General features: G+C 41.7%; 1 protein-coding gene, 1 long non-coding RNA gene and 1 pseudogene across 2 annotated transcripts; 1 reads left to right on the forward strand and 2 right to left on the reverse strand.

Moving 5' to 3' along the window:
• The first annotated feature begins 2,399 nt into the window (after nucleotides 1–2,399).
• On the forward strand, nucleotides 2,400–14,362 carry LOC131918463 (nephrocan). Its single transcript, XM_059272574.1, has 3 exons — nucleotides 2,400–2,655; nucleotides 10,309–11,210; nucleotides 13,666–14,362. The coding sequence occupies exons 1-3, from the start codon at nucleotides 2,467–2,469 to the stop codon at nucleotides 14,111–14,113; spliced, it is 1,539 nt and encodes a 512-aa protein (XP_059128557.1). The 5' UTR covers nucleotides 2,400–2,466; the 3' UTR covers nucleotides 14,114–14,362.
• Nucleotides 10,105–14,770, reverse strand: LOC131918465 (uncharacterized). The gene is made up of 2 exons (XR_009380985.1): nucleotides 10,950–14,770; nucleotides 10,105–10,422 (listed from the first exon to the last, which is right to left on the reverse strand). It is a non-coding gene; the product is annotated as an uncharacterized LOC131918465 (long non-coding RNA).
• An 8,071-nt stretch (nucleotides 14,771–22,841) lies between these two features.
• On the reverse strand, nucleotides 22,842–25,547 carry LOC131918780 (PAT complex subunit Asterix-like; annotated as a pseudogene).

The following is a 25,547-nucleotide window of genomic DNA, read 5'->3' on the forward strand; positions in this document are numbered from 1 at the left end:
ACTGGTCTTGTAACTCTCCCTGCTCAGGCCACTGAATGAGTTGGAACAATCACAGATCGGTTGCAGGCTGTTCTGCAAACACTTAAGCAAAAGGGAAAGAAGGCAGATGGAAAATAAAGTTTCTAAAAAACAAAACAAAACAATACTTTCAATGGAGAGGAAGAGTAAAGATAAGTCAGGAAGGAACCTGGTTTGAGAAGCTGAACCAAAACCTAATCAAGCCCAGTTCCATTAATTCCTTGAGACTGTTATTTTCTGTGCTGAGAGATTAAACGGAGGTTCTGGGATGCATATTGAATAGAGCTGTTGGGTAAATCATTGTATTTACATAGTATTCCTGTATTGGCATTTTCTTCCTGCAGTAAACCTGGTACAAATATCACAAGTGCTCTGGGTTCTCTGATGTGAAGAACATGGCTTATCCTTGGTCTTAGGGACTCAAGTTCCAGAACTAGAAACCTGAACCATATGTGACTACCCTTCAGTCAGCATGTGGAAGCTCCAGATGTCAGTAGAAGGAAGCTAGGCTGCTGGGCAGTTCCTGTGGTTATTTCTTTTTTTCCTTTTTTGACAGGGTCTTCTTGTGTAGAACAGATTGCCTGGAACTCATAATTCTCCTTCCTCAGTCTCCTGAGTGCTGGGATTACAGTGCTCCACCATGCCAAATCTATGGCTGCTTCCTAGCACAATAAATAGTGAAAGGAGCCCTCAGCCTCCACATTAGATCCTACAAAACAAGAAAGTAACATACAGACTCACACGTGTCTAGTGAGCACTTCTCTTGTCTTTTCAAAGCCTAAGCATAGAAAAGGGCTAGATAACAATTTTTTTTAACTTTGAGACAGAACTGAGACTGACTTTCTCTCCTTCTTGCTATCTTTCTTTCTTAAAATTTTTATTACATTGTGGTGTGTGTGTGTGTGTGTATGTGAGATGACAGGCATGCAGAGGTCAGAGGACAGCCTTTGAAAGTCAGTTCTCACCTATCAGGGATTGACCTCAGCTCATCAGGGTTGTAGGCAAGTGCCTTTATCCACAGAGCCATCTCAACTGCCCTTTTTTATTTTCTTCCAGTTTTTAAAAGCAGCTATGTGCTTTGATATTGGAAACATTTTGAAAACTTAAAAAGTAACTATTATTAGACAAAAGTAATAAAATAGATAAAGGCAGAACATCGATGAAAAGGAATTTTTTTAAAAAATCACTCTTTGTCTCTGATAAAATTAAAAGCAACAACAACAACAACAACAAAATCCAGGAGCAAATAGGAAAAACCATCTGAAAGACACATAGTGCCGGGCGGTGGTGGCGCACGCCTTTAATCCCAGCACTCGGGAGGCAGAGCCAGGCGGATCTCTGTGAGTTCGAGGCCAGCCTGGGCTACCAAGTGAGTTCCAGGAAAGGCGCAAAGCTACGCAGAGAAACCCTGTCTCGAAAAAAGCAAAAAAAAAAAAAAAAAAAAAAAAAAGACACGTAGTACTGGTACTCTGGATATCAAATCAATTGGTTATGAGGTCAGGGAAGCTGGTTTCAAATTGCAATCGTATCACAGAGCTGAGGCTTTTCTACATGAAAGGGTTGCTGTGGAGCTCTCCGCTGAGGCTGAGCAGAGTGATAAAGTTCAGTTTTCTGCTAAACACTTCCAAAGGCCTCAGCAGGATGTGCCGTGTGGGACAAAAAGCCACAGCAGAGAATCACCCTGGATACACAACGCTGTCCGTCTACACCCTGACAAGATTTCACAATCAGCAAATCCCTCTGAAGAAAAGAAAGGCCTTTTGTGCCATCATCACAAGAAGATAAAGACAATAGACCTATTTAGTGTTTTGTTTTTAATAGAGTTAATATTTTCAAGTGAGAAAGGTACTTTCCCGAACATTGCATTTGGGCGAATTAAAAGATAGATAAAGCAAGCTCTTTATCGGCGGCTCTAAATATTTCTCATTGCAACCCATTGTTTCATCTAGCAATAAAACGACACCGAAACAGTAACAAGTAGAGAAATGGCCTGTTTCCCCTTAATAATTAATGTGAGAAGAAAACACCTGCTTGCTGAGGTCCTGCAAAAAATGGTTTTAATACAGGGTCACAGAAAATGCAAAGGTTTTATGGCCCACTATAAACCAGCTCTTTGTCTTTTCCCACTAATTCCTTCGTGTCACATTTAACAAAACGAGGAAACTACAGATAATAGGAATGTTTGCAGATTAGACTTGCAAGCCATAAATAACATAGGGTTTTGTTCACCTAGAGATATTAAGGCGGCTTATCAATGTTTACGCCCTTCCTCTTTGTAATGATTACTAACCCAGGCAAATGAAGTAAATGGAGTTTTTCCCCCCTCCCTCCGTTTTCTCACACTGACAGAGTACACATGCATAAGATTCTGTTATCAGAGGCCATGGTATAAAGAGTAAGGTGTCACCTAAACAGTTGCTTGCTACCCGCAAACTTCTGCGTTGGAAGATGCGTCTGCTTTGCGCCTTCCTTCTTTGGCTCTCTCTGAGCAACGGCCTGGGCGCTAACTGTCCAGGGCGATGCAGCTGTGATGCCCCACAGTTTGTACAATGTTACAGACTCTTGGAAGTACCTTCAGGCATTCCTCCTACCACCAGGAGACTCTACATTAGCCACAGCCGAATCCAGCACCTTCAGGTAATCACCTCCATCTCCACTGAAATCGCTACAGTTTTGTTCTTGGAGCAGGGAGGGAGGGTGTGGGTTGAGTGTGGGGATTTTAAATTTTGAATCATCCTAATCAAAAAGGGCTAGTTCTCAAGCTAAGCCGTTCTACTACAGTTTGCTGAGCATTAGCGAGATGCTCTATGCTTCTGGGTATTTCTTTTTCGGGAACTAGTCACATACACCCTGCCCTGAAAGTCAGAATTTTATTTCAATTTTTACCCAACAATTGAAAAGCCATGCTTTTACAAAGCACACATGAAGAATGGACTCATTCTGAAAGAGTACATCCATTGCCTAGCATGAAGAACAAATTCTTCCAAAGGAAAGGGTTTCATTTTATGCCACAGGTAGAAGAACAGAGCGTCACAAAACTATCAAGATGAACTGGCCAGATTCACTCCTACAAACCCATATCCAGTTGGGTTCCTGGTCTTTTTGAGAACCTAGGTGGGAATATGTGGCTTAATTTTGTCAAGTTACTTGCAGTTCTCATGATGGGGCTTGAATTATGACTTCAATTTTCTTGAAATGGAACTATAGATTTGTCTGACTTTTTCAAGTTAAAAGAAATTGATTTTTGATCTTTGGTGTTTTGGAAGGCACCAGGAATCAAGGGCTCTCTCTCTCTGGTTAGATGCATGACCATCTTAGACAAGCTACTAGCAAATCTCTGTGCCTCCTTTTTATTCCTGATGAAATGTGAAGGCTGCGTTAGACAAGTCCTCTTCTAGGTGGTAAAGTCTATGGCTGTCTGATTTTCAGTATTCGCTGCTACTGGTTCAGAGGTCCAAACCCCCAAAATAAGGACATGGTTTTCCGAGAACTATTAGGTGAAGCTGCTCCCCTCCAAATAGAGGCGCCTCTGCACTTTCATTTGGTTGACAACTTTTCCAGGCTCTACAAGTCCCACTCTCCGCATCTGTTTGCTCCCCTTCTACCCTAATAGCACCTGACACCAGAGAGCAAATCCGGCCTTGCCTGCTGGGTCTTAGCGTTTAGACAAGACAGCTGGGTAAATGTGAGACACTTAAATATTTGTTCTGCGGCCTCAGCTGCCAGCAGAGTCTGGTAATGATTCTGCCACTCTGTTGTCAATTGGTGACTCATCAAATTCTGTTATTGACTGGGCCAATCTGTCACCTGTTTAGGCTTATTGAACAGTAGTATCGTCGTTTCTACGACTTTATCTCTCTTAGTGGTCTCTTGGAAGGGCAGGTCACATCAGAAAGATTGATGAAAGACAGATTGTTTTGTTGAGGAAACAAATCTTTCATTTGTGCACAGGGAGAGCAGTGCATATTCTACAGTGAATACAAGGTATATTCTGTTTATTTAGTTTGGACTTAACAAAACTAGGTGCCTGTATGTAAAGAAACCTACTTTGAGTAAAGCCTCGGATTATTAGTAACACAAATTTTGTCTGACTTAATTATAAACACGAATATAATCAGCATTTAATGGGTTTATTATTTGTTCATGCAGTTTAACTGTGTTTGGGATTGTGAACGCATGCATCAGATTAAGAGTAAGACTGAAACTTCTTCTTCTGCCCTTAGTATAAGAGGAATTTTACTTATTGGATTTGCCTGTAAAAACCCCCACTTTCCTGAGGTTCATGCTTTGGGCCCGTAATCGTTTTCCTTTTCCTTTTGCCCACGTTACACTACATGTCTGGTCTCATCCTAGCTCCTTGTTTTCCCCGCCGCCCTAAGTCCTGCATCTTCTTGGGTGTCTTTAGCCTCTATGTGATGCCTAGTCTAATGTCCCAGTCTCATGCCTCCTTGACCTCAAAATGTATCTTTCTTCAATTCCACCTTACCTCAGCCATCTTAGTTCTCTCACTTGGTTCTGTGGCAATCACGTCTCATACTTCCCTTTACCACTGTGACCATCTCCACTCAGAAAACCCTGACTTCTCCACTCAGTTGCCTCTCTTCTACCTTATGGAGACTTGGAACCCTAAATTTACCCATGTTCTCCCAGATACTCGGTTTAGTGCCAATCTCCTTCCTTTCACTGCTACTTCTCTCTGCATCCCACTTTTAATTATCTAAACACCCTTCCAGCAGGGCCTCAGCCTAAAAGGAGGGTGCTAATTCTCCATGATTTTTTCTATACATAGACAAGTAGGTGCTGCTGGAGATGATCACACAACCAGATGGTTTGGAGCAACAACAAATACAAGGTCTCCAACCAGATGAATGTCTTGTTCATCCCTTTTCTTCTTTAATTTTTTTTTAATTTTATGTATATTGGTGTTTTGCCTGCATGCATGTCTGTGTGAGGGTGTCATATCCCCTGGAACTGGAGTTACAGACAGTTGTGAGCGGCCATGTGGGTGCTGGGAATTGAACCTGGGTCCTCTGGAAGAGCAGCCAGTGCTCTTAACCTCTGAGCCATCTCTCCAGCTGCCACCCCTTGCCCCCCACTTTTTCTTCTGTCTGTTCCGGTTTGCCCTTCACTCCCTCACAATCTTCTACAACTCCAGTACAGTTTTGGGTGCCCTCATCAATGCTGCTGCCTCAGTCTCAACAGATGGCTGGTGGTCCATTCTGCTGACAGATCATGACAAAATTCCATCTTCCTTCATTCCTGCTCAGTGTGTGCTAACACTATGTCCTTCTCACCTCTCCCTAGACCTTGCTCTGGCATTCTCCACCCCCACATCAGCAGTAGCCATTTCCTGCCTAGCTCTTTGTTCTAAGCCACACACTTACTCCTCTTATTACAACAGTGAAGTCCTCATAATATTGTTCCTCTTCTCCTGACCACCTCCCTTGATTTTCCAGACTCTGTGCCTATCTCAACTTCCTCACCTCATCTCTTCTTTATTCTTTTATTTTTTTCTTCCAACACAGGATTTTTCTGTGTAGCATTGGCTGTCCTGGAACTCACTCTGTAGATCAAGCTGACCTCGAACTCACAGAGAACTGCTTGCCTCTGCCTCTCGAGTGCTAGGATTAAAGGAAGAGCCACCACTGCAAAACTATTCCTCTCCTCCTCCTCCTCCTCCTCCTCCTCCTCCTCCTCCTCCTCCTCCAACACTTATTGTGTGTGTGCCCATTCATGTGGAAGTCAGAAGACAACTTGTATGAGTTGGTTCTCTCCTTCTACCATGTGGGTCCTGGGGATTGAACTCAGGTCCTTGGGCTTGGCAGCAGATGCCTTAATGCACTGAGCCATCTCTCAGGCCCCCTCTTCTTTAATTCGCTGCTGTCTCACTCCTTCCTATTCCACGTAATTAAAATTCTAAATCCTGGCTGCATAATTCCATTTTCCAGAAATTTACAGCCTCTTGCCCTTTGTGAAACCATATATACACGCCTCTCTATTTTGTCTTTTTTGTTCGGTTTTCTCTACACTCCCCTCACTGCTTTTGGAGTTTCTCAACAAGTCCTAATGACTAAACAATGTCCTTATACGACCTCAGTGTGTCTCAGTGATGATGGCTTCTCTACCTGAATCTCTAATACAGAACTCCCCGAATCGTTCAGATTTATTCAGAGGTCATTGGGTTCTTTACTTAGATATGAATGAGGATCTCAAAATAACATGCCTCAAACTGAATTTAGTCTTTCTCCCTATACTTAGAGTCTTCTGTGACTGGCTTCTTTTGCTAAATGGAATATCCTCAAGGTTCATCTAAAGTAGCCTATGTCAGAATTTCCCTCCTTTTAAAGGCTGTCTGGATTTATATATATGATATATATATACAATATATATATATCATATATATACATATATGATAGGTTATTATCCACTGTAGTCATCAGACATATTGTTTCTTCATTTTGTCTATTGTGAGGCATGGTGCTATGAATACTTGTGTTTCAGTACAGAAGTTTTTGTATGCATCTAGATTGTCCCTTCTTTTGGGCATCTACATAGGAATATTTTTTTTTCATGAAATGGGGGCTCTTCCAGCATGTTGAATAACTGTCAGACTGTCTTCTACAGTGGATACATGATTTTGTATTCCTGTAGCACATTCGACACTTCCAACCACTCCACATCCTCCCCGACCATCGTGACTCTTTCTCTTTGTGACTGTAACCATCTCAGTGGGTTCAGTTCAGATTTGGGCTAGCGACACTGAACATTTTTTTTTCATTTGCTTGTTGGTCATTTACATATTGTTTTGGGGGGAAGTATAAATGCAAATTCCTTGCTTATTTTTTAACTGGGCTACTTGTATTTTAATTATCAAGTTGGAAGCATTCTTCAGGTATTGCAAGCACAAGTCTCTTATTAGAGATATTACTTGCAATTTCATTCTCCCAGTCTGTGGGCTGATTGTCGTTTTTTTGTTGTTGATGGTGTTTTGTTTGTTGTTCTTGGTAGCATTCTTTCAATACACAGATGTGTTTAGCTTTGAATGGGTCTGGTTTCTCCTTTGTGTGTCTGTGTTTCATTTGTACTCCCAGCCTCATATCTAAGACGCTTCACCTCAGCCAAGGTCATGAATATTTATGCCTATAATTTCCTCCGAGAATTTATAGTTTTAGCTCTCACATTTAGGTCCACAGTCTCCACCCAGTTACCTTTTACATGTAGTGTGAGAAAGGAGTCATCCTTACTCCTTTGTGTTCTTCATCTTTTCCTGTTGCTACTCAGTAACTCATAGTTACTTCCAAGCCACCATGAAGTGCTTGATTGTACTGAATGAAAGACATGAAAAGCATGTGACCAAAATCCCATGTAAACACTGCCAGGGCACCAAGTTCGCTCCTGTTTGGGGAGGCGCAGACTCAGTTCAGTTCTTTGTGTCCATGTCTGTAACAGAACTAAATCAGCCCACTGGTGTCATTCAAAGTCACACAAGCCCAAGCGATACACTCTCTTCTATGGAAGAGGTCAAATGTGAGTGTAGTTTGGGAGTCAATTAAAATGATTCAAACATGCGTTATTATTATTATTATTATTATTATTATTATTATTAGTGTGTGTGTGTGTGTGTGTGTGTGTGTGTGTGTGTAAGAGAAGTTCTATCAATTTCCAACTGGGTCACTTAACAGTGGGACTACAGATTATTTTTATTGTCTTTCCACATTTTCCCAGATCTTTAAGATAATTTATAGCGAACAAATGTTCCTTTCATAATCAGAAATGAATGAAGGTTTCTTTAGAAACTCCTTGCTGGTTGCTTCATACAGGCCAGAAGCCATCTCAATGTGGGATTGGCAGTGTTGTCCTATATTGGGCCTATAAAGAGTCCAAGGAGAACGTGTGTGGCTCCCTGACAGTTGGACCACAGCCTGCCCCGGACTGAAACCAGAAACAAAGCCTCTCATGGGAAAGCCGATGGGGGCAAACCTGCTCCACACCGCATTTCTGGCTTTGTCTTATTAAGAAACCTGAATAAGCCGCCGGCCATGCCAAGGTTAGCGGTGGGGCAAACGCGTCTCTCTCCACTTGTGTCAGCACATCCTTGCTGAGGTCATGGGAAGGGGGAAATCCGTTCTGGCAAACTCATTTCCCCGTTGTCAGCTCGGCAAACCCACCCCTCAATGTTCAGAATCAGTGGGTGATTCCACAGTCAGTCTCACCAGGAGACAATGTTCTCTGCCTAAATATGTCACAGCCAAAAGGGTCATAAAAATAGACACTTGAATAAGAAACCTGTGCTGGTGACTCTTCCACGTGCTGTCAGCATGTGCTTGGGCAGGCAATTTTAATCTTCCTTTCTTTCTATTTTTTTTGAGACAGGGTTTCTCTGTGTAGTTTTGGTGCCTGTCCTGGATCTCGCTCTGTAGCCCAGGAGGGACTTCAACTCACAGAGATCTGCCTGGCTCTGCCTCCCGAGTGCTGGGGTTAAAGGCGTGCGCCACCACCACTGCCTGGCAAATGGTACATTTTTCTTTTTCTTTTTCTTTTTTTTTTTTTTCAGTCCGGCAATTTCTTAAGCCTTGGCAGTCCTCTTTGAAGAGTCAATAATCACACTTAGTAAAAATTAAACAGTAAAATTTTTAGAAAGTGGTGGCTATGTTAATTAACAGCCAACAAAACTAATCCACGCTGACTCTGACAAAAAATAATAGGAAAATATTTCCGTGCTTGATAAAAGAAAAAAGCTAGCTGCTAGATTCAGTTAGGATGTGGTGGCGTCTCTTTAATATCTAGGCTGCTCTCTGCACTTCATAAGTAGAAGTGAAAGCAAATTGAAACTTGGTAACATGCTTTGTCTAGTCTCAAAATGAATCACCCATTCGGATCCATGCCGATGACTCTTACAGCGTCATTAAGGTTTGTGGTCATTGAGGATAAGTAGAAGTTTTAGCAACACCAGATTCTTTCTTGGGGGATCCAACAGGTCAAGAAATGAAGGTCCATGTCTATTTCTGACTTTATATAAAAGATAAGCACCTAGCAAAGGTCATTTCGGAATGCAGCATGCAAATGGAACAGGCTAGTTACTTTTTGGGAGAGGGGGACTGAAATTCACCATTGAAATGGGAGACCCAGACAAGATAACATAAAATACCAGTTTTTCTAAAACTGTGTGGAATTGTGTCCAGATCTGGAGTTCCTTTTGAAATGTCATGATTATAGGCCAAACACAATAAAAAATGATGTGGCCGAAGAAGGGTGGGCTTTGGAGTCCATAGACCTTGTTGAACTTCTCACTTACCACTTCCTAGTTTTCTCATCTCGATACTAACATTGGCAATAGCAAACTTGAAATGCTGTCGGGAGGCTGTGGGAAATATTTAAGAAAGTGCATGGCAGTCATAAATACTGAGCGAGTGCAAGAAAACACGTGCTGTGAAGATTAGGACAAATTAATGGAGCTGATGGATCGTTGAGAACGTCCTGAACAGCAATATATACCTCAGTGCCAATGTGTACTGTGAAGACACATGTATACCTTTGTCTCTTTGGGAATCTTTTTCATTAGTAAGGTATAAATTGCGGACAGAAAATAGTTAGGCTTGGTTTCCAAATTAAACATAACTGAAAATGTTTTGAGTAATATTCTAATGACAGAAGAATCGGTGACATTCAAGTTTTTGCTTTCCATATTTTCCCTCTTGTAATCTTAGTTTTTAGGATAAGAAACTTTTGGCAGTTTGGTGAGCCATTTGTAGATTGTTCAACTTCTGATTGTTGTAATGCAACAAGAGAACACTCTAGGGCACGAAGCATTGTGCAATTTTTAAGCACTGCTGCCTTGAAAAGAATTTCCTGGGTCAGAAAAAAAAAATGTAGTAAGAGTTGCCCAATATCATATATGTGCCAGTAGTGTGTGAAAGAGTGTTTTTAATGTCTTACAGTGATGGGAGCTATATTAGTCAGGTTTCTCAAGACCTAATTTGGGAGGCAGATGCGGAGGGGAATCCAGGAAGAGTTGGGGGTGGGTAGGGATGGTAATGATCCAAATACATTATAAACGTGCATGAAATTACCAAAGAACTTAAAAGATTATCTAGACTTGATTTTTAATTATTATTCTAAAAGATAATGAAGAAAACTCAAAGGGAAGTCTCAAATATCACTAGTGTTGTAACGATAATGTGTGCATTTTTTTGACAGAATCTTAATTTATGTCTCCGTTTTCTTGTCCTCCCCCTTCTCTCTGTCATCACCACTGTTACTGCTGCTGCTGCCGCCGCTGCTGCTTTGTAGCGCTCCAACTTCACCGGACTGTTGGCTCTGGAAGATTTTATCCTGCTGGCCAGTGGAACTGAGTCCGTAGAAAATGACACCTTCAAAACCCTGAGTGCTTTAAGGACCCTGGAACTTTGGAAAAATAAATTGAGGCGAGTCCCCAGTGCTCTCCCAGCCAACCTGGAGGTGTTAAAATTAAACGATAATTCGATATGTGCTCTACACGGATCAGATTTTGAAGGACTGAAGAAATTAAAAGTCCTTGAGCTTAAAAACAACTTGATCTCTTCCCTGTCTCCCAGCATGCTCCCCTCGCTCATCAGTTTGCAAAGGCTGATGGTGGATGGTAACAACATAGAATCTATAGCTGGACCACTGAGCCTTCCACAGCTCAAGTACGTGAGCATGGAGAACAACAAACTCCATCTTATACCGGGGAACGTCTTCACTTCTCTGCAGAATTTGCAGTTCCTCAGTTTCAGTGGTAACTTTCTGACGAAGATTCCTATAAATCTACCCAAGTCCTTGCTATCTTTAAAGATGGAGAGAAACCAGCTCAAAGCCATTAGGTTTCGAGATGTGAGACACTTGGAGAACCTGTCCCATCTTTACCTGTCAGAGAACTTCCTGTCTTCCATTGACGGGGCGCAGCTACTTACCAATTTAACTACTCTTGAGGTCTCTCAAAACCGGCTTCAAATGTTGCCGCCCAGGCTCCCACCGAGGTTACAGAAGCTTGATTGTAGCGGTAACTTCATTCAGAAAGTGACGGCACCAGAATTCCAGGATCTCCGAGACCTGAAACACCTGTTTCTAGACAACAATGTCGTCAGCTTGTTCGAGGCTGGAGCCCTTCAGAGGTGTTCTCAGCTGTCCAACCTGGCCCTGGAGCAGAATCTGCTGTTGTCCATACCTCTGAGGTGAGTGAATGATGTCATTTACTGCAGATTCCTGCAGGCACTGGAACCCATCAGCTGTCCACCTGAGTCATCAGTCAGAAAACAAACCTAGGGCTTTGGGACAGAAGTTCTAACAGTGGTCGAGAATCCCCAGCATGCAAACCGAATCCATAGAGAATTCATTTTGCTGGTGGAACAGTACACACAGGTGCTGTTGAAACTGACAAACATAATATGAATACACTGTGAAAAGTGTGTCTTGATTTCTACATATGCTGTGTGCATAACTGGCTGACTGGGCATAGGTAGCCACTGGCCCGGACACCAGAAAACATGGATGGGGAATATTTGGTAAGATAGTTTTAGTTTGAAAAGCATCAAAGTAGCACTCATGTGGGAAAAAATTAAAATCTATAATTACTTATTAGGAAGTTCATATTCTTATTACTTATTAGGAAGCTCATATTCTTCTCAGCTCTATGACCCACCGGCTTAAGCAGGCTCTGCGTATCCGAGTCTGTATGAGAGGGTGAATCTATCAGCCTTGGTCTTCCTTTCTGTTTTCGGCTATGCATCTGCTTTCTTCTTTTTCTTCTCTTCTTCTGGCCCCTCCTTTCCCTTCCTTTCTTCCTCCCCAACCTTTTCCCTCTCTTTAACTCTTCCTTCCCGTCCTTCTATTTTCTTCTTTCTCTTCCTGTCTCTTCACCACTCACACTTCAGTTTCCCTTTCCAAATATTCTTCCCTCCATACACAATTCACTTCAACTGTTTCCTTAACTGCTCAGCCATCCCCTTAACTGCTCAGCCACCCCCTTAACTGCTCAGCCACCCCCTTAACTGCTCAGTCATCCCCTTAACTGCTCAGCCACCCCCTTAACTGCTCAGTCATCCCCTTAACTGCTCAGTCATCCCCTTAACTACTCAGCCATCCCCTTAACTGCTCAGTCATCCCCTTAACTACTCACCCATCCCCTTAACTACTCAGTCATCCCCTTAACTGCTCAGCCATCCCCTTAACTGCTCAGCCATCCCCTTAACTGCTCAGCCATCTCCTTAACTGCTCAGCCCTCCCCTTAACTGCTCAGCCATCCCCTTAACTGCTCAGTCATCCCCTTAACTACTCAGCCATCCCCTTAACTACTCAGCCATCCCCTTAACTGCTCAGCCATCCCCTTAACTACTCAGTCATCCCCTTAACTACTCAGCTATCCCCATAACTACTCATAATCTAGTTATAAATTTACATCTGTGTGCATGTGTTTATGTGGAGCACAAATCAAGGCTCATGTGTGGAGGGTAGAGGACAGCTAGCCAGAGTTGATTCTTTCCTTCTGTAATGTGAGTCCTGGGCATTGAATTCAAGTTGTCAGGCTTGGCAGCGGGCACCTTCACCACCTAAGTCATCTGGTTGCCCCCCCCCCCATTTACTTTTAAGGCATAGCATGTTGTTTATTATCTCTATTTAAAAAATTTAAAAACCTTTCAACACTTCATTTAAAAAAGGCCTTCTCATCCTGCCCAGTATCTTTATCAAGTTTCTTAGAATTAATAAAACAGTTTTTGGCTTCCATGGCACCCACCAGGAAAGGAAGAATTATCTTTAATATATATGGATTTTTTTTTCTGAGCTGGAAAGGAACTTTTATTGTGTAGTGTGATAGCTGTGCCCAGTACAAAACATCAAAATGTGATTTTCCCCCAAAGAGACATTAACACTTATAGTATGTAGAAGACGATTTGAACAGTGAGTTTCTACTTACTCTTTCCTGTCCACTTTCCTTGTTGTTTTCCAATTGTCTTGTCTCCGCTTTAAGATGCCTCCTGCATTAGGGAGATTACCGTGTGTGACGGAGCTGCAGAGGCATTCCCTTCTTTTGTCTTTTGACTTTGAACACAGCTTTTGCAATACAAAATTTTTAAGTTTATTGATTTATCAGTTTTTAATAGCATCTAGATTTTTGAGCCATAGAAGTTTTTTTTAACCTAAAAAAATTTAAATTTTTACTAATTTAAAAAACAATTAGCATTTTAAATTTTTGATAGTATTTTATAATCACATAATAGCTCATTATTTTATAACTTTTAAAATATTGGACTTTAGGATTTTATTGCTTCTTGTTGTTATAATTCAACATGCTACAAACACTTGCAAATAAATCTTTATTCATTTTCCATATTATTTCCTGGCTGGAGTCATGACATTATTTAAACTTGTTACATTTCATTACATGGTTTCTGAAATGGAACCAACTGATGATTTCCTCAACAGCTTTTAGTATATCTTTTGGAGAAGAATGTTTTAAAGTTTAAAAACAAATCATTTTATAATTTCATACATCAAATCATACAGCTTGTTTCCTGCCTTGAGAAGAGATGGAGCTGTATAGAGAGGCGGCTGCTGCCTGTTGTCTTAGAGGTTCTGAACGATGGTTGATGGTAGTAGCATCCTCTCTCATGCTGTTTCTTAACTTTGCAGGCTCCCTAAGACCCTGGCCAGGCTGGACCTCAAGGGCAATGCCATCCAGGACATGGCCGAGAGGGAGCTCAGGGACCTCAAACTGCTTCAGGTTCTCAACCTGAGGAACAACAAGATCTCTGCCTTAGACCTCAAGGCGCTGGAGGGGTTGCCCCGACTCAGGCACCTGTACCTGGATGGAAATCCCTGGAACTGCACATGTAGCCTCCTACGAGCCAGGGAAGTCCTGAAGGCCAAGGGCACGGATGTGAAAGGAGGCCAGTGTGCCGCCCCAGCGGAGCGACAAGGGGAGAGCTGGATGTCTTCCAAGAAGATCGCGAGACAGTGTGAGCATCACATACGCCAGAACGAGAAAAGCAAAGAGACCAAGAAGAAATCAAAACTGGAAGACTCTTCCAGCATCAGACTCAGCGTGGATGACGACGATGATGATTATGAGATAGATTAGAGATGAGCTTTGTTTTCAGTTTAGAAAATGATTTTTAACGTTCACTCTCTTACACAGGAATATGTTGTCATTTAGATATGCAAGCCTCCTTTGTAAGTGGTGTTTGTATTTTTGAAGGTGAAATAAGGGTTAAGATTAGTTAAAATGTGGGAGAAAAGAAACAATAGATGTGTTTCCCATTTTGAAACAATTTGAATCTTAGTCTGCAACCTAGGCAAATAATGTCAAATAAAATTAACATTCAATCAACTTCCCATAGAGTATTTCATGTTACCAAACAATTGTTGACATTTTTATACAAAGCTGCTGTTAATGGCCTACTCTACAAACTCCTACCATAAGCAACAAGAACAGGATGACCAAGTGTGAAAGAACTTACTAGAACAACTCACAGTAATTCACAGAATCAACAGAAAAGCTGAGGAGTCTGGCGAGAACAGTGGGTTACCTTCCTCTCAGGAGAATGAAATACCTAGGAGATACATAATCATCAGGGGAGGCTTGCAGTTTCTGAGGCATCAGTGCGTGGTTGTGTGGTAGGAGTTTGTAGCAGAGGCCTTGCTCACTCACCTCATGGTGACCAGAAAGGAAAGAGAGAGAAGAGAGCCAACCAGCTGGATAAGGCTTTCAACTAACACCCAATTACCCGCCTTCCTCTAACTAGTCTCCTCTGCTTCAGAGTTCCATAGTGGCATGGGTAGGGTGGGTGGGGATTCCAGGAGCTGTTTCAGGTTCAAATATGGGAGCTAGGGATCAGGACCGCGTGAGGGGCTCACACAGAAGTATGCAATGGGGTCATCCTTGGCTTCTCCAGGGCTCTCCTCTCTGGAGAATAAAGCACTTTCTAGTACTTCTGGAATCTGTTTGCCTATCTTCAAGACTTCTACCCTTGGAGGTGGGGGGCAGGAAGGTCATTTGGCCTAGTGTGACCCCTCTTTGCCCAGGGGACAGAAGGTCTTTACCAAAACCCAAAGGAAGGCAGAAGAGGAAGTGTGAGTTAGCGGGGTATCATCACAGATGTCGCTGCGTGCTCTGAGTTATAACATTCGGTTTCTCCGAGCGAACCACAGTCTCCACAGTGCCTTCCTTCCGGTTAACTGCATGTTCTCGAGGGTGCTTTGTCCAGGTACAGGAGCACACAGACATCAGAATAGTACTTTTTTTTTAATCAGTCTGTTTACTATTTATGTGAATGCATTTGAAATCCCATTCAAAGTTAGTTTTTGTTCTCGTTAGAAAAAAAATTATCTGTGAAATAGTTAAGAAAGTTTTCCACCAAATACCCCTCATGGCAGAGAAAATAAATAGGGGTCAGGAAGTTGGGCAAAGAAGCCACCAAAGGTAGCCCTTTCTCCAGTGGCATGTTTTAAATTAAAATTTCACACAGGCTGGGTGGTGGTGGCACACACCTTTAATCCCAGCACTTAGGAGGCAGAGGCAGGCAGATCTCTGTGAGTTCAAGGCCAGCCTGGTCTACAAAGCAAGTTCCAGGAAAGGCGCAAAGCTGCACAGAGAAACCCTTTTTTGAAAAACCAAAAAAAAAAAAAAAAAAAAAAATTCACACAGGTTTTTACTTTATTTGATTTATATTTGTATTTTCTTTCTTCAAAATATTTATGAAAATTGAAATTCTTTGAGAGGAGTCTTATGTATATTTTTGGTTTCTGAAACTCCCTAGTACACTGACATTTCCTTCACCAGCACATAAATACATAAATAAGAGAATTTAGACACAATTTTTCTTGCTATTACACGGGTTAGATCTATAGTCCTCTCTAAAAAAGATTAGTTATGTGTGATGTGTAATGATTTACATACTCTAACACCTCCCGGGGATTTATTCTCAGTTTCCAAGCTGCAAGGGCTTGAGAATGAAGCTAGTCATTTTGCACTTGAAGGAGATGGCCTGGAGAGGCTCACAGACAGGAAAAGGCAGAGCTAGGGCTTGTTTTCAGTGCTCCCCCAAACTGAACCAGGGTTTGGTGCTTGCTGAATAAGGGCTCTACTATGAGACACACTCCATGCCTGCATCCGTCTTTGGTTTGGGTTCAGCCTTCCAACATAGCATGCATGAGTGTGTGTGCATGTGTACGTGTGTGTAGGGATTGAACCTAGAGCCTTGTGCTTACTAGGCAAGTTCTCTATCATTTATCAATTTCTCCAGCTCTTTCAAAATGTTTTATTCTGAGACAAGATCTCATTATGTTGACCAAGTTAGCCTTGAGCTCACTCTGTAGCCCAGACAGGGTTTGAACTTGTGATCCTCTTGCCCTTAGCTTCTTGAGTAGGGATTATGGGCTTGTGCAACCAGTCCCAGCTTACTTCTAGGCCTTTTATATAAGTTGCATGAATTTTATCAGCACTGAGAAATTAAATACACACACACACACACACACACTCACACACACACACACTTAAAGCTCTGTTTTGTCAAGGACCCTAGTTCAGTTATGTCTAACATCACTCAGATAATTTACTCAGCTAAATTTGCTTAATCATATATACACACACATCAATGAATGAATTACTGTGCTCACAAGTGACCCAGAATTTCAATGTTTTTTTCATCATATACTTGCAATTGTTTGATGACTGTTAAAAACTGAATGATTGCCAGAGTATTGAGCCAAAACTAAAGGAAGGACACACATGGCCCAAAGCACAATTTATGAGAAGAAACTTTTTGTGACTGGTGAGAACCCAGTTCTAATAATGGGTTATCTCATCATTAAATTGATGACACACAGATTTTTGTACTGTCTCTGAGCCCCGGGTTTGCCTTTATTCTAGATGTATCTGGTTTTGACACAGAGTAACGTATTTTCCTATTTTTCTCTCTAAGGCAAAGTATTATTTTAATATACTCTGTAAGTTTCCCGCCGAACACTGTTGCTAGGAATCCAGTACAGAGGACTGGATGCAATAGCCATTAATCAGATGTCCAGCTAGTCACCTTAATGGCTAAGGTCCGATGTCAGCTTGACTGGGTTTAAAATTGTTCCGGAGATTAACCCCCAGGCAAGTCTATGGGGGCGTTTCCAAGAAGGATTAACTGGAGAGAGATTCACCCTGAATGTGGGTGATGCTATCTCACGGACTGGGACCCAGACCCAATAAAAGGGAAAAAGGACCAAGTCAGGGTGTTCCCTTTCCTTCGGTCCTCCCAGATGTGAGCAAGTAGTGCCCTTCCCGCCATGAGGGATTATACTCTCAAGCCATAACAGAAATAAACCCTCTCATTTGTTCTCATAGTAGCTGTTTCTTGTCAGGTACTCAGTTATAGAAACAAGAGAAGTAACTAAGACCATCACTGACAAATGGCTGTACAGTGGGGTATTCATGGATCTAGTGTGGATTCAGAAAATACTTTATGGTCATTCGGCCTCAGCCATTTTCTTCCCACTCCCCACAAGCCTGGATCAGATCACTGTTTGTAGGGCTTCTGCTATTTATTTCTTCTCAGCCACTTTTATTATTCATTCATTCATTTATTCATTCATTCATTTATTCATTCATTTATTTATTTATTTATGTTTTTTTCGAGACAGGGTTTCTCTGTGTAGCTTTGGAGCCTTTCCTAGAACTCATTTTTTAGACCAGGCTGGCCTCGAACTCACAGAGATCTGCCTGCCTCTGCCTGCTGAGTGTTGGGATTAAAGGCGTACACCACCACCACCCATCTTATTATTTATTTCTTATGCTGAGGATTGAGCTAAAGCTCACTTCTGAGTGAAACCCCCCAGCACTAACTTCTTTTAGTAAACACAAAAGCCACTGAAAATTTCTCAAAGAGGCCACAAGTGTCCATGAGTTATTTAAAATGTAGCTCATGATAATGATCCACGTAGAAATATAATGACATTCCAAAACAGGCTATCTTACAGGCTGTGTATTGTTAATTTTAGTTATTTTTCAGGTTATTTAGTTATTTTAGTTAATTTTAGGTTATTTTTTATTCATTGGTTGTAGATGTAACAGTCTTTTAAATAAGAAACACAGAGCCAAATGCAGAGTTAAAAGCCCAAGAGGTCAGAGCAGTAGCTAAGAGCTGTTATTAAAAACCCTTTCTTACCCTTCGCTACGGTCCTTCCCCTCAGAAAGAGACCTACTTCTTGTGTATCTGTCTTTTTATTGACTTTCTGTTCTACCTTCTTATTGGTTGTAAACCCAACCACATGTGATCTCTTAGCTTCTTGCTCCCAACGCCATGCTTTCCTGCCATGGCGGATTCTTATCCCTCTGGAACTGTAAGATGAACTAAACTCTTTCCTCCACTAAGTTGCCTTGGTCATGGTATTTTATCATAGCAACAGAAAGCTAATTAATATAAGCATTAAAAAAAACCCCTCAGGGTCAGGTATGGATTACCTTTTCTCAAGTTACTGGCCAGTAGGGTTTCACAAACTTGCTCCCTGCCATCAGTTACAGGCTATTGCTGTTACTCTCAGTTACCCTCCAGGACTTAATGGTAAGGCCCATTACTGAAGACATCACATACCTGAGTCATAGGACACACAGATCATAGGCTATGGGGGGAACCCTGTAGCTTGAGTTTTCCTGCCTGGCCCACAGTCAGGGCAAATCTCTGTCACCTGCCAGTCCCACAGCCACTCAGACCTGACCAAGTAAACACAGAGACTTATATTGCTTACAAACTGTATGGCCGTGGCAGGCTTCTTGCTAACTGTTCTTACAGCTTAAATTAATCCATTTCTATTAATCTATACCTTGCCACATGGCTCGTGGCTTACCGGCATCTTCACATGCGGCTTGTCATCATGGCGGCTGGCAGTGTCTCTCTCTCTCAGCCTTCCACTTCCCAGCTTTATTCTCCTCCTTGTCCCGCCTACACTTCCTGCCTAGCCAACGGCCAATCAGTGTTTTATTGACCAATCAGCAACACATTTGCCATACAGAACATCCCACAGCAGAACCCAGTACTATGATTCTGCTAAATGGACATAATAGACTGCCCTTGAATTTCTTCTCTTTATATCTATAGACTAGTGCATCTCTCAAACTTTATAAGAGAAGCTTCATTATGCAGTAGATGGCAATTAATACAGAGACCCATAACTATTCATTGTGCAGAGACTGAGCAACGGTGGAGCGTTCAACTCCAAATGGGACATCTATATCATATCTGCTTCCACAAGGCTCAAGAATCATAGCAGAAGAGGGAGCAGACATCTACAAAATGAGGTTTTTCTAGGCATGACAGTGAAATTGCACCCATGAACTCACAACAGCTGGGACCACAGGTCCAAGACTTGCCAGTTGAAATCCTAACATGGATGGGGAGGGATGTTAATGAAGCACCACTCTTACCTGAGGAGCTATTGGCAATTAGTGACTGTTGGAAGAGGAAGGATCAGTTTTCTATGGTGATGCAGGCCCCGAGAGGCCCATGCTCCCATACTCATGCACATGTAGGCAGCATGAAATGGACTCAGTAGGTATTAAAAAAATGAGAATGATCAAGAAAGCAAATGAAGTTGGGAGGGTAAGTGGTGGAGGGTAAGGGAGGGTGGATTTGCTTAAAACATTATATGCGTGTATGAATATTCAATAAAATACTTAAAATATATAAAAAGAAAAGACAAAATAAAAAGGGAATAAAACATTAACTATGAAAATAAGGAAGAAACATTTAACATTGTTGAAAAGTTGTTGGTGAAAGTTTTTGTCCTACTGGCCAGCTCCCAAATAACCACACAGAGACTTATTTATTATTAATTATAAATGCTTGGCCAATAGCTTGGGCTTATTACTAAGTAGCTCTTACAACCTAAATTAACCCACACTTACTAATTTATGTGCTGCCATGTGGCTCATGGCTTGCTATCTCATTTTCTACACATCCTGCTTCCTCTACATCTGGCTGGCGACTCTGCCCTTCTTCATCCCCACAATCTCTCAGTCTGGCTCTCTCACCTAGCTATTCTTCCTGCTTAGCTATTGGCCAGTTAGCCTTTTATTAAACCAATGAGAGCAACACATATTCACAGTGTACAAAAGGATTATTCCACAGCAAAAAGTATTTAAAAAATTGCTTCACCATTAAAAAAAACAAGGTGCATGACTGAGGATGTAGCTCATGTGCAAGCATTCGTGGAGTCTAGGATTTGATCCCCAACCCTTATATTCCAAGCATAGCAGCACATGGCTTAATGCTAGTACTCTAGAGGAGACAGAATGATCAGAAGTTCAAGGTTACCTTCAGTTACTAGCAAGTTCAAGGTGAGCCTGGGGAACATGAGGCCCTGTCTCAAAAGTGAAAAGTGAATAATACTAAATATGAAGGAGAGTGACAGTTGTTGGTTTAACTGACATGCTTTTCTGGTTCGCTCCCCTCAGCTGCTGAAATATGGTAAGGCTTTAATAAAAAAGAATGTCAAGGTAATAAAACTTGATTATTTACAACATTAAATACAGCCAGCATTTATAGGTTACATATGGGTGTAAAAGGTTTGAGTCATGGATCTAAGGGGCCAATGAGCTAATTTAAATAAGTAAATCAAGACTAGATGACCTTGAAAAGTGGTTGAAGATTGAACCAAACTACAGTGTTTATTCCATACCTATATAATTTTAGGGAATCACGAAGTATAATGAGAAGGCAAAAATAGTTCAAAAGTTGTATAAATTAAAAAAAAAAGCCCAAAGTTGGCAAGAGACACTTTTATCAAAAAGAATGTTGCCAGGAATGAAATGGACTCTCAAGTCTCAAAAGGGATATACCAACAGGTTTGTTTCTTTACAGGGATAGAAAAAAAAAAAAAGAACTTGGGTAAAAGAACCACACAATATAATACTAACAATACATGACACTCTCATGAATAAAATGTCTCATGAATTCTTATTCCAGAATTAATGAAAATTTGCTCAACTTGACAAACAATATCTACAAAAACTGCAAAGAACACATTTCACAGTGAGGAACTGAGAGCTCTTCCTGTAAGGTCAGGAACGAGGCCCCGGGCGTCCTCTTTCATCTCTCCTTTTTCACCATCATATTGGAAGTACTAGCTAACGCAATAAGACAAGAAAAGAAAGCCAACACTTCACTGGTTGGGAAGGAAGAGATTGTGGATGGCAGAGCTGCAGATGTAGGGAGCCCACAAAAAGTGCTACTAGAATAACAAGACACTGTAGCAAGGTTGTAGGACGAAAGGTTAACAGAGAAAGCCAATCATTTCTTTATGTATCAGCAATAAACAAGTGGAATTTAAAATTCAGAACACAATGCTGTTTATGTTGGAATCTCAATGAAATACTTATGGATAAGCCTAACAAATTATGTTCAATGTCTGTATGAAGAGCTCTGAAAAATGGATGAAGGGACTTGAAGGAGAGGGTTGTGATTGTGGCTCCGTGGTTGAGTACTTGTCTAGTATTTGCAAGGCTATGGGTTCAATCTCCAGCCCTCTGTGTCCTCCAAAAGATTATTCATCATAATGAGTTAAAAAAAAGTGTATTTAAAAAAGAAATTGGAGAACAAGTCACTAAAAAAATAGAGAGCCAATGATCTTGTAAAGAAAGATTCACTACCCTCACGATCTGGGATATTTCTCAACTTGGTCTATAGATTCAATGATTTGACTCCCCAGTCAAAATCTTATCAAATTATTTTATGGGTATTGACATTTTCTTCCAAAATAATCCTACCTTGACCAGATGATCCAACAATATAGCTGAGTTAGGCTTGAATTCTTCTAGTACTTACCTAAATAGGTTTGAATAACAGCTTTATCTATGAGAACCATAACTTGGAAGTAATCAAGATGCCCTTCAGCAGGTGGACAGATAAGTCCCCTCAGACAATGGAACATTAACACTAGGAAGAAATGACTTACAGAATCATGAAATTACAAGAACAACCATAATCCGTACTAAGTAAAAGAAGGCAGTGTGAAAACCTACTTCCTGTGTAACTTCAAATGTGGAGTGTTCTGGAAAAGGGACAACCGTGGAAACAGTGAAAGGATTAGTGGTTGCCAGGATTTAGCTGAAAGGGGAATGATGATTTGAGTTGAGTACAAAGAATTTTCAGGGCAAAAGGTGTTATGTATTATAACACAATGGTGGAAACACTGAACAGTTTTCAAAACCTACAGAACTGTACCAGCAAGAGTGAGCACTTAAGGAAATTGTAGTGTGGGAGACAATGATGTGTCGAAACAGGTTCACCAGCTGCTATGAATGCATACCTCTTGTTAAGATATTGAAGTGGCGTGAGGCAGTGGTCACATGGGAGCTGTCTCTACCGTGTGTTTTATTTTTTCAATAATTTTTTTTGACAACTTCAGTATGCTGTTTTCATGCATTTCTTCTCATCTTAATTTTCTTTCTTTTGAGAATTTGAAGCTTTTATTACCAAGGACGTCATTACAAATATTAAGTTTCCCGATATTAAATTTACCAACCTAATTACAAATATTAAGTTTCCCAGTTTCGCTTTGGGCATGTGCACATTCGACATACTGTGTTTTCAAATAATCTTCATTATATTTATTTATTTATTTGTTTTTTATTCTTCAAGATCCAGAAGATGGGCTGGGTGGTGGTGGCACACGCCTTTAATCCCAGCACTCAGGACGCAGAGCCAGGTGGATCTCTATGAGTTCGAGCCCAGCTTGGTCAAAGAGCAAGATCCAGGAAAGGCACCAAAGCTGCACAGAGAAACCCTTTCTCAAAAAAAAAAAAAAAAAAAAAAAAAGATCCAGAAGATGAGCCATGTCTCTTTATTTATTTTATTTTTTCACAGAGTGAAAAATTTTATAACAATGGTTTCAACAAGAAAACAAGTGAATACTTAGAAACATGAACAGTGAACAGTGTCTCCCATAACAGTGGCCAGCGAAGGGAAAAGAAAAGGGAAGTCTGTGGGTTTACCCCTTTGTCAAAGCAGAAGCAGGACCCCAAAGCAAAGGCCAACTTCCCTCCATTCAGCTGGGAGCCCAGAGACCACAGTCGGGCAAGTTTAGGGCAGCAGCTGAGGGCAGGGTGGAGGCAGCCAAAGGCTAGGCCACAGAGAGGGTGGGCAGAAGTCCAGGATCCAATTACTCTAGGTGACATCACCATGGGGCATCATGGGCTGAGGATTCTGCAGCTTGGACATCAGCACCGCAGAGACTGAGAATGTGAAGCTACTATCACCTGCTCAGCGTCCTCCGAGCTCCGAAAGTTGGCAAAGCTGCTAAAGGAACAGTACACGGCTTCCCAAGCACACCACCTCAGCTTAAGCATGAGACCCATCATGCCAAGGAGGTTCATGTGATCCAGCCCTGGGTCGTCCAAAGCCAGGCTGCACTTGCTCAATAGAAACTTACACCTCAGCGCTTAGTTGGGCCTCCATGGGTCGGACATACTGTTGGTGGACACAGCCAACTGGAGACCATGCTGTCCATCTTTCCCTACTCCCGACTCTTTATTTTACCACGTAGTGGAGGGGGGGAAAATCCACGTTAAAGGCTAATTGTGGGAATCAGCCATAAGGTTACCGTTCTCTAGAATAGATTTTACAAGGATTGAAATGTTATCTCATTTATTTTTCTTCAGCTGATTTAATTACTGAGCACCACCACAAACCAGACACAGGAAGCATTCCAAAGCGCACAATTGCTTTAGTTCTCAGGACAATCAGAAGCCAGGAACACCAGGAACTGGGAACCATGAACATCATTAGGAACCTTCACAGAGCTGTCTCCACTTCCATGAGGCTGCAGGAAAGAGAAGACGGGCTAAGTGGGTGGAATCAGGTCTGTGGAGTCAGAACCCGGTACCTTTTTCATTATTCTTTAATTTAAAAAACATTTTTGAACATTTTATTTGTTATCTTTTTTATGTGTATAGGTGTTTTGCCTGCATGCATGTCTGTGTACCACACTCATGCAGTGTCTACAGATGTCATTGGATCCCCTGGAACTGGAGTTACAGACAGTTATGAGCTGCCATGTGGGTGCTGGGACTAGAACTCGAGTCCTCTGGAAAAAGAGCCAGTACTTTTAACTACTGAGGCATCTTGTCAGTCCCTTTAGTCACTATTCTTAATTATCTGGAAACTATTACTTTTGCCAAGACAAAAACGGCTTCACCTGCCTACACATCATTTGTTCATTGTGAAAATTAATGCATTTTATAACTGAAAAGTAAAGAAAATATTGACTCTGAAATATTTGGAACTTCATGACTATCTCAGACTGCATTACTCTACATTATTATTATTACTTGTGCTCCTGGTCTAATTTAGGCTGTATTAGGTTACATGTGTTTAGTAAGTCAAGACTTTATGTTCTGAAACCCCAGTTTCCTTAAAAGGCTACATTACTTCCTTTTTTGGGGGAAATTAACAAAATAAGAAAATGCAGCAGGAGGCATCCACTGTGGCTTTTCTGTTATTTCAGAACAGCAGCTGAGAGTGAGAGGCATTCTCTGAGTAGAGAGATGAGCCAGGGGTTGGGCACCACTGCCAGATGTAGATTCGTGGTGCGTTGGCCATGCCACACCACTGTACCTTGGATGTACTTTTACTCTTGCCTCAGTCTAACGAGATGAAATGTACTCACACACCTAGTTACACAAGGTGCTTCTATGACAGGTAGACAGAAGGGGACAACAGAAGTCCAGGACTCGGGATGAGTCCATCCCCAGAAGGTGTCCTGGGAAGACGGAATCTCATTTTCAAATGTCTCACTGCCACTGCAAATGAGGCACCCCAGAAAGTGGCCTGTGATGGGTTTTATAATCTGGACAACTGGTGAAGCTGTAGTGCTAGGTGGGTATTAGAACAAAGACCCGGCAGTTGAGGGCAGGACCTCAGTGTTCCATTCTAAAAACATGTACAGGTATTCCTGGGAATTCCAGGAAAGAGGGAGAACTATGTCAGTCCAAGGTCACACAGAGAACTCTCTTGCATCAGACACCTCTGTCTCTATAGAGGCACAAAAGCAGAAAAGTGGTCCTCCACGGCTCTATCCCTTGGGAGGCTGAACATCCTTAATGTAGAGGAATTGTTTACCTGCTTCCGCTATTTTAGGAGGAAAACAGTTACCAAGAGATGAAGGATCCACACATCAGAGGGTGATGCCAGATGGAGATGTGGCCAGAAATCTCTTGCTTGAGTTTGTAATCCGAAGCAGTACATAGATGTATCTCTAATGCTGCTGTGGATCTGAGAATCGGCCAACAGGACATGAGATCGATGGCTGTAGCCTTGCCAGAGCAGCAATCATGGGAACAGAGAACTGAGTACCTCAGAGAAACACGGTAGGGTGTTGGCTGAGAGGGTCGGGGCTTGGTGCCTGTGGAATAGTCAGCCAGGTGGCAATGTAACGAATTCCCCGCATGGACTTCTGCTACCAGCGGTTCTCAATAGCCATGGGTGTCTTAGCAGCTTCCTTAGGAGTTCATCTGGGCTGCAGAACATTAACAT

Source organism: Peromyscus eremicus, chromosome 8b (assembly GCF_949786415.1).
Source record: "Peromyscus eremicus chromosome 8b, PerEre_H2_v1, whole genome shotgun sequence".
Classification (NCBI taxonomy): Eukaryota; Metazoa; Chordata; class Mammalia; order Rodentia; family Cricetidae; genus Peromyscus; species Peromyscus eremicus.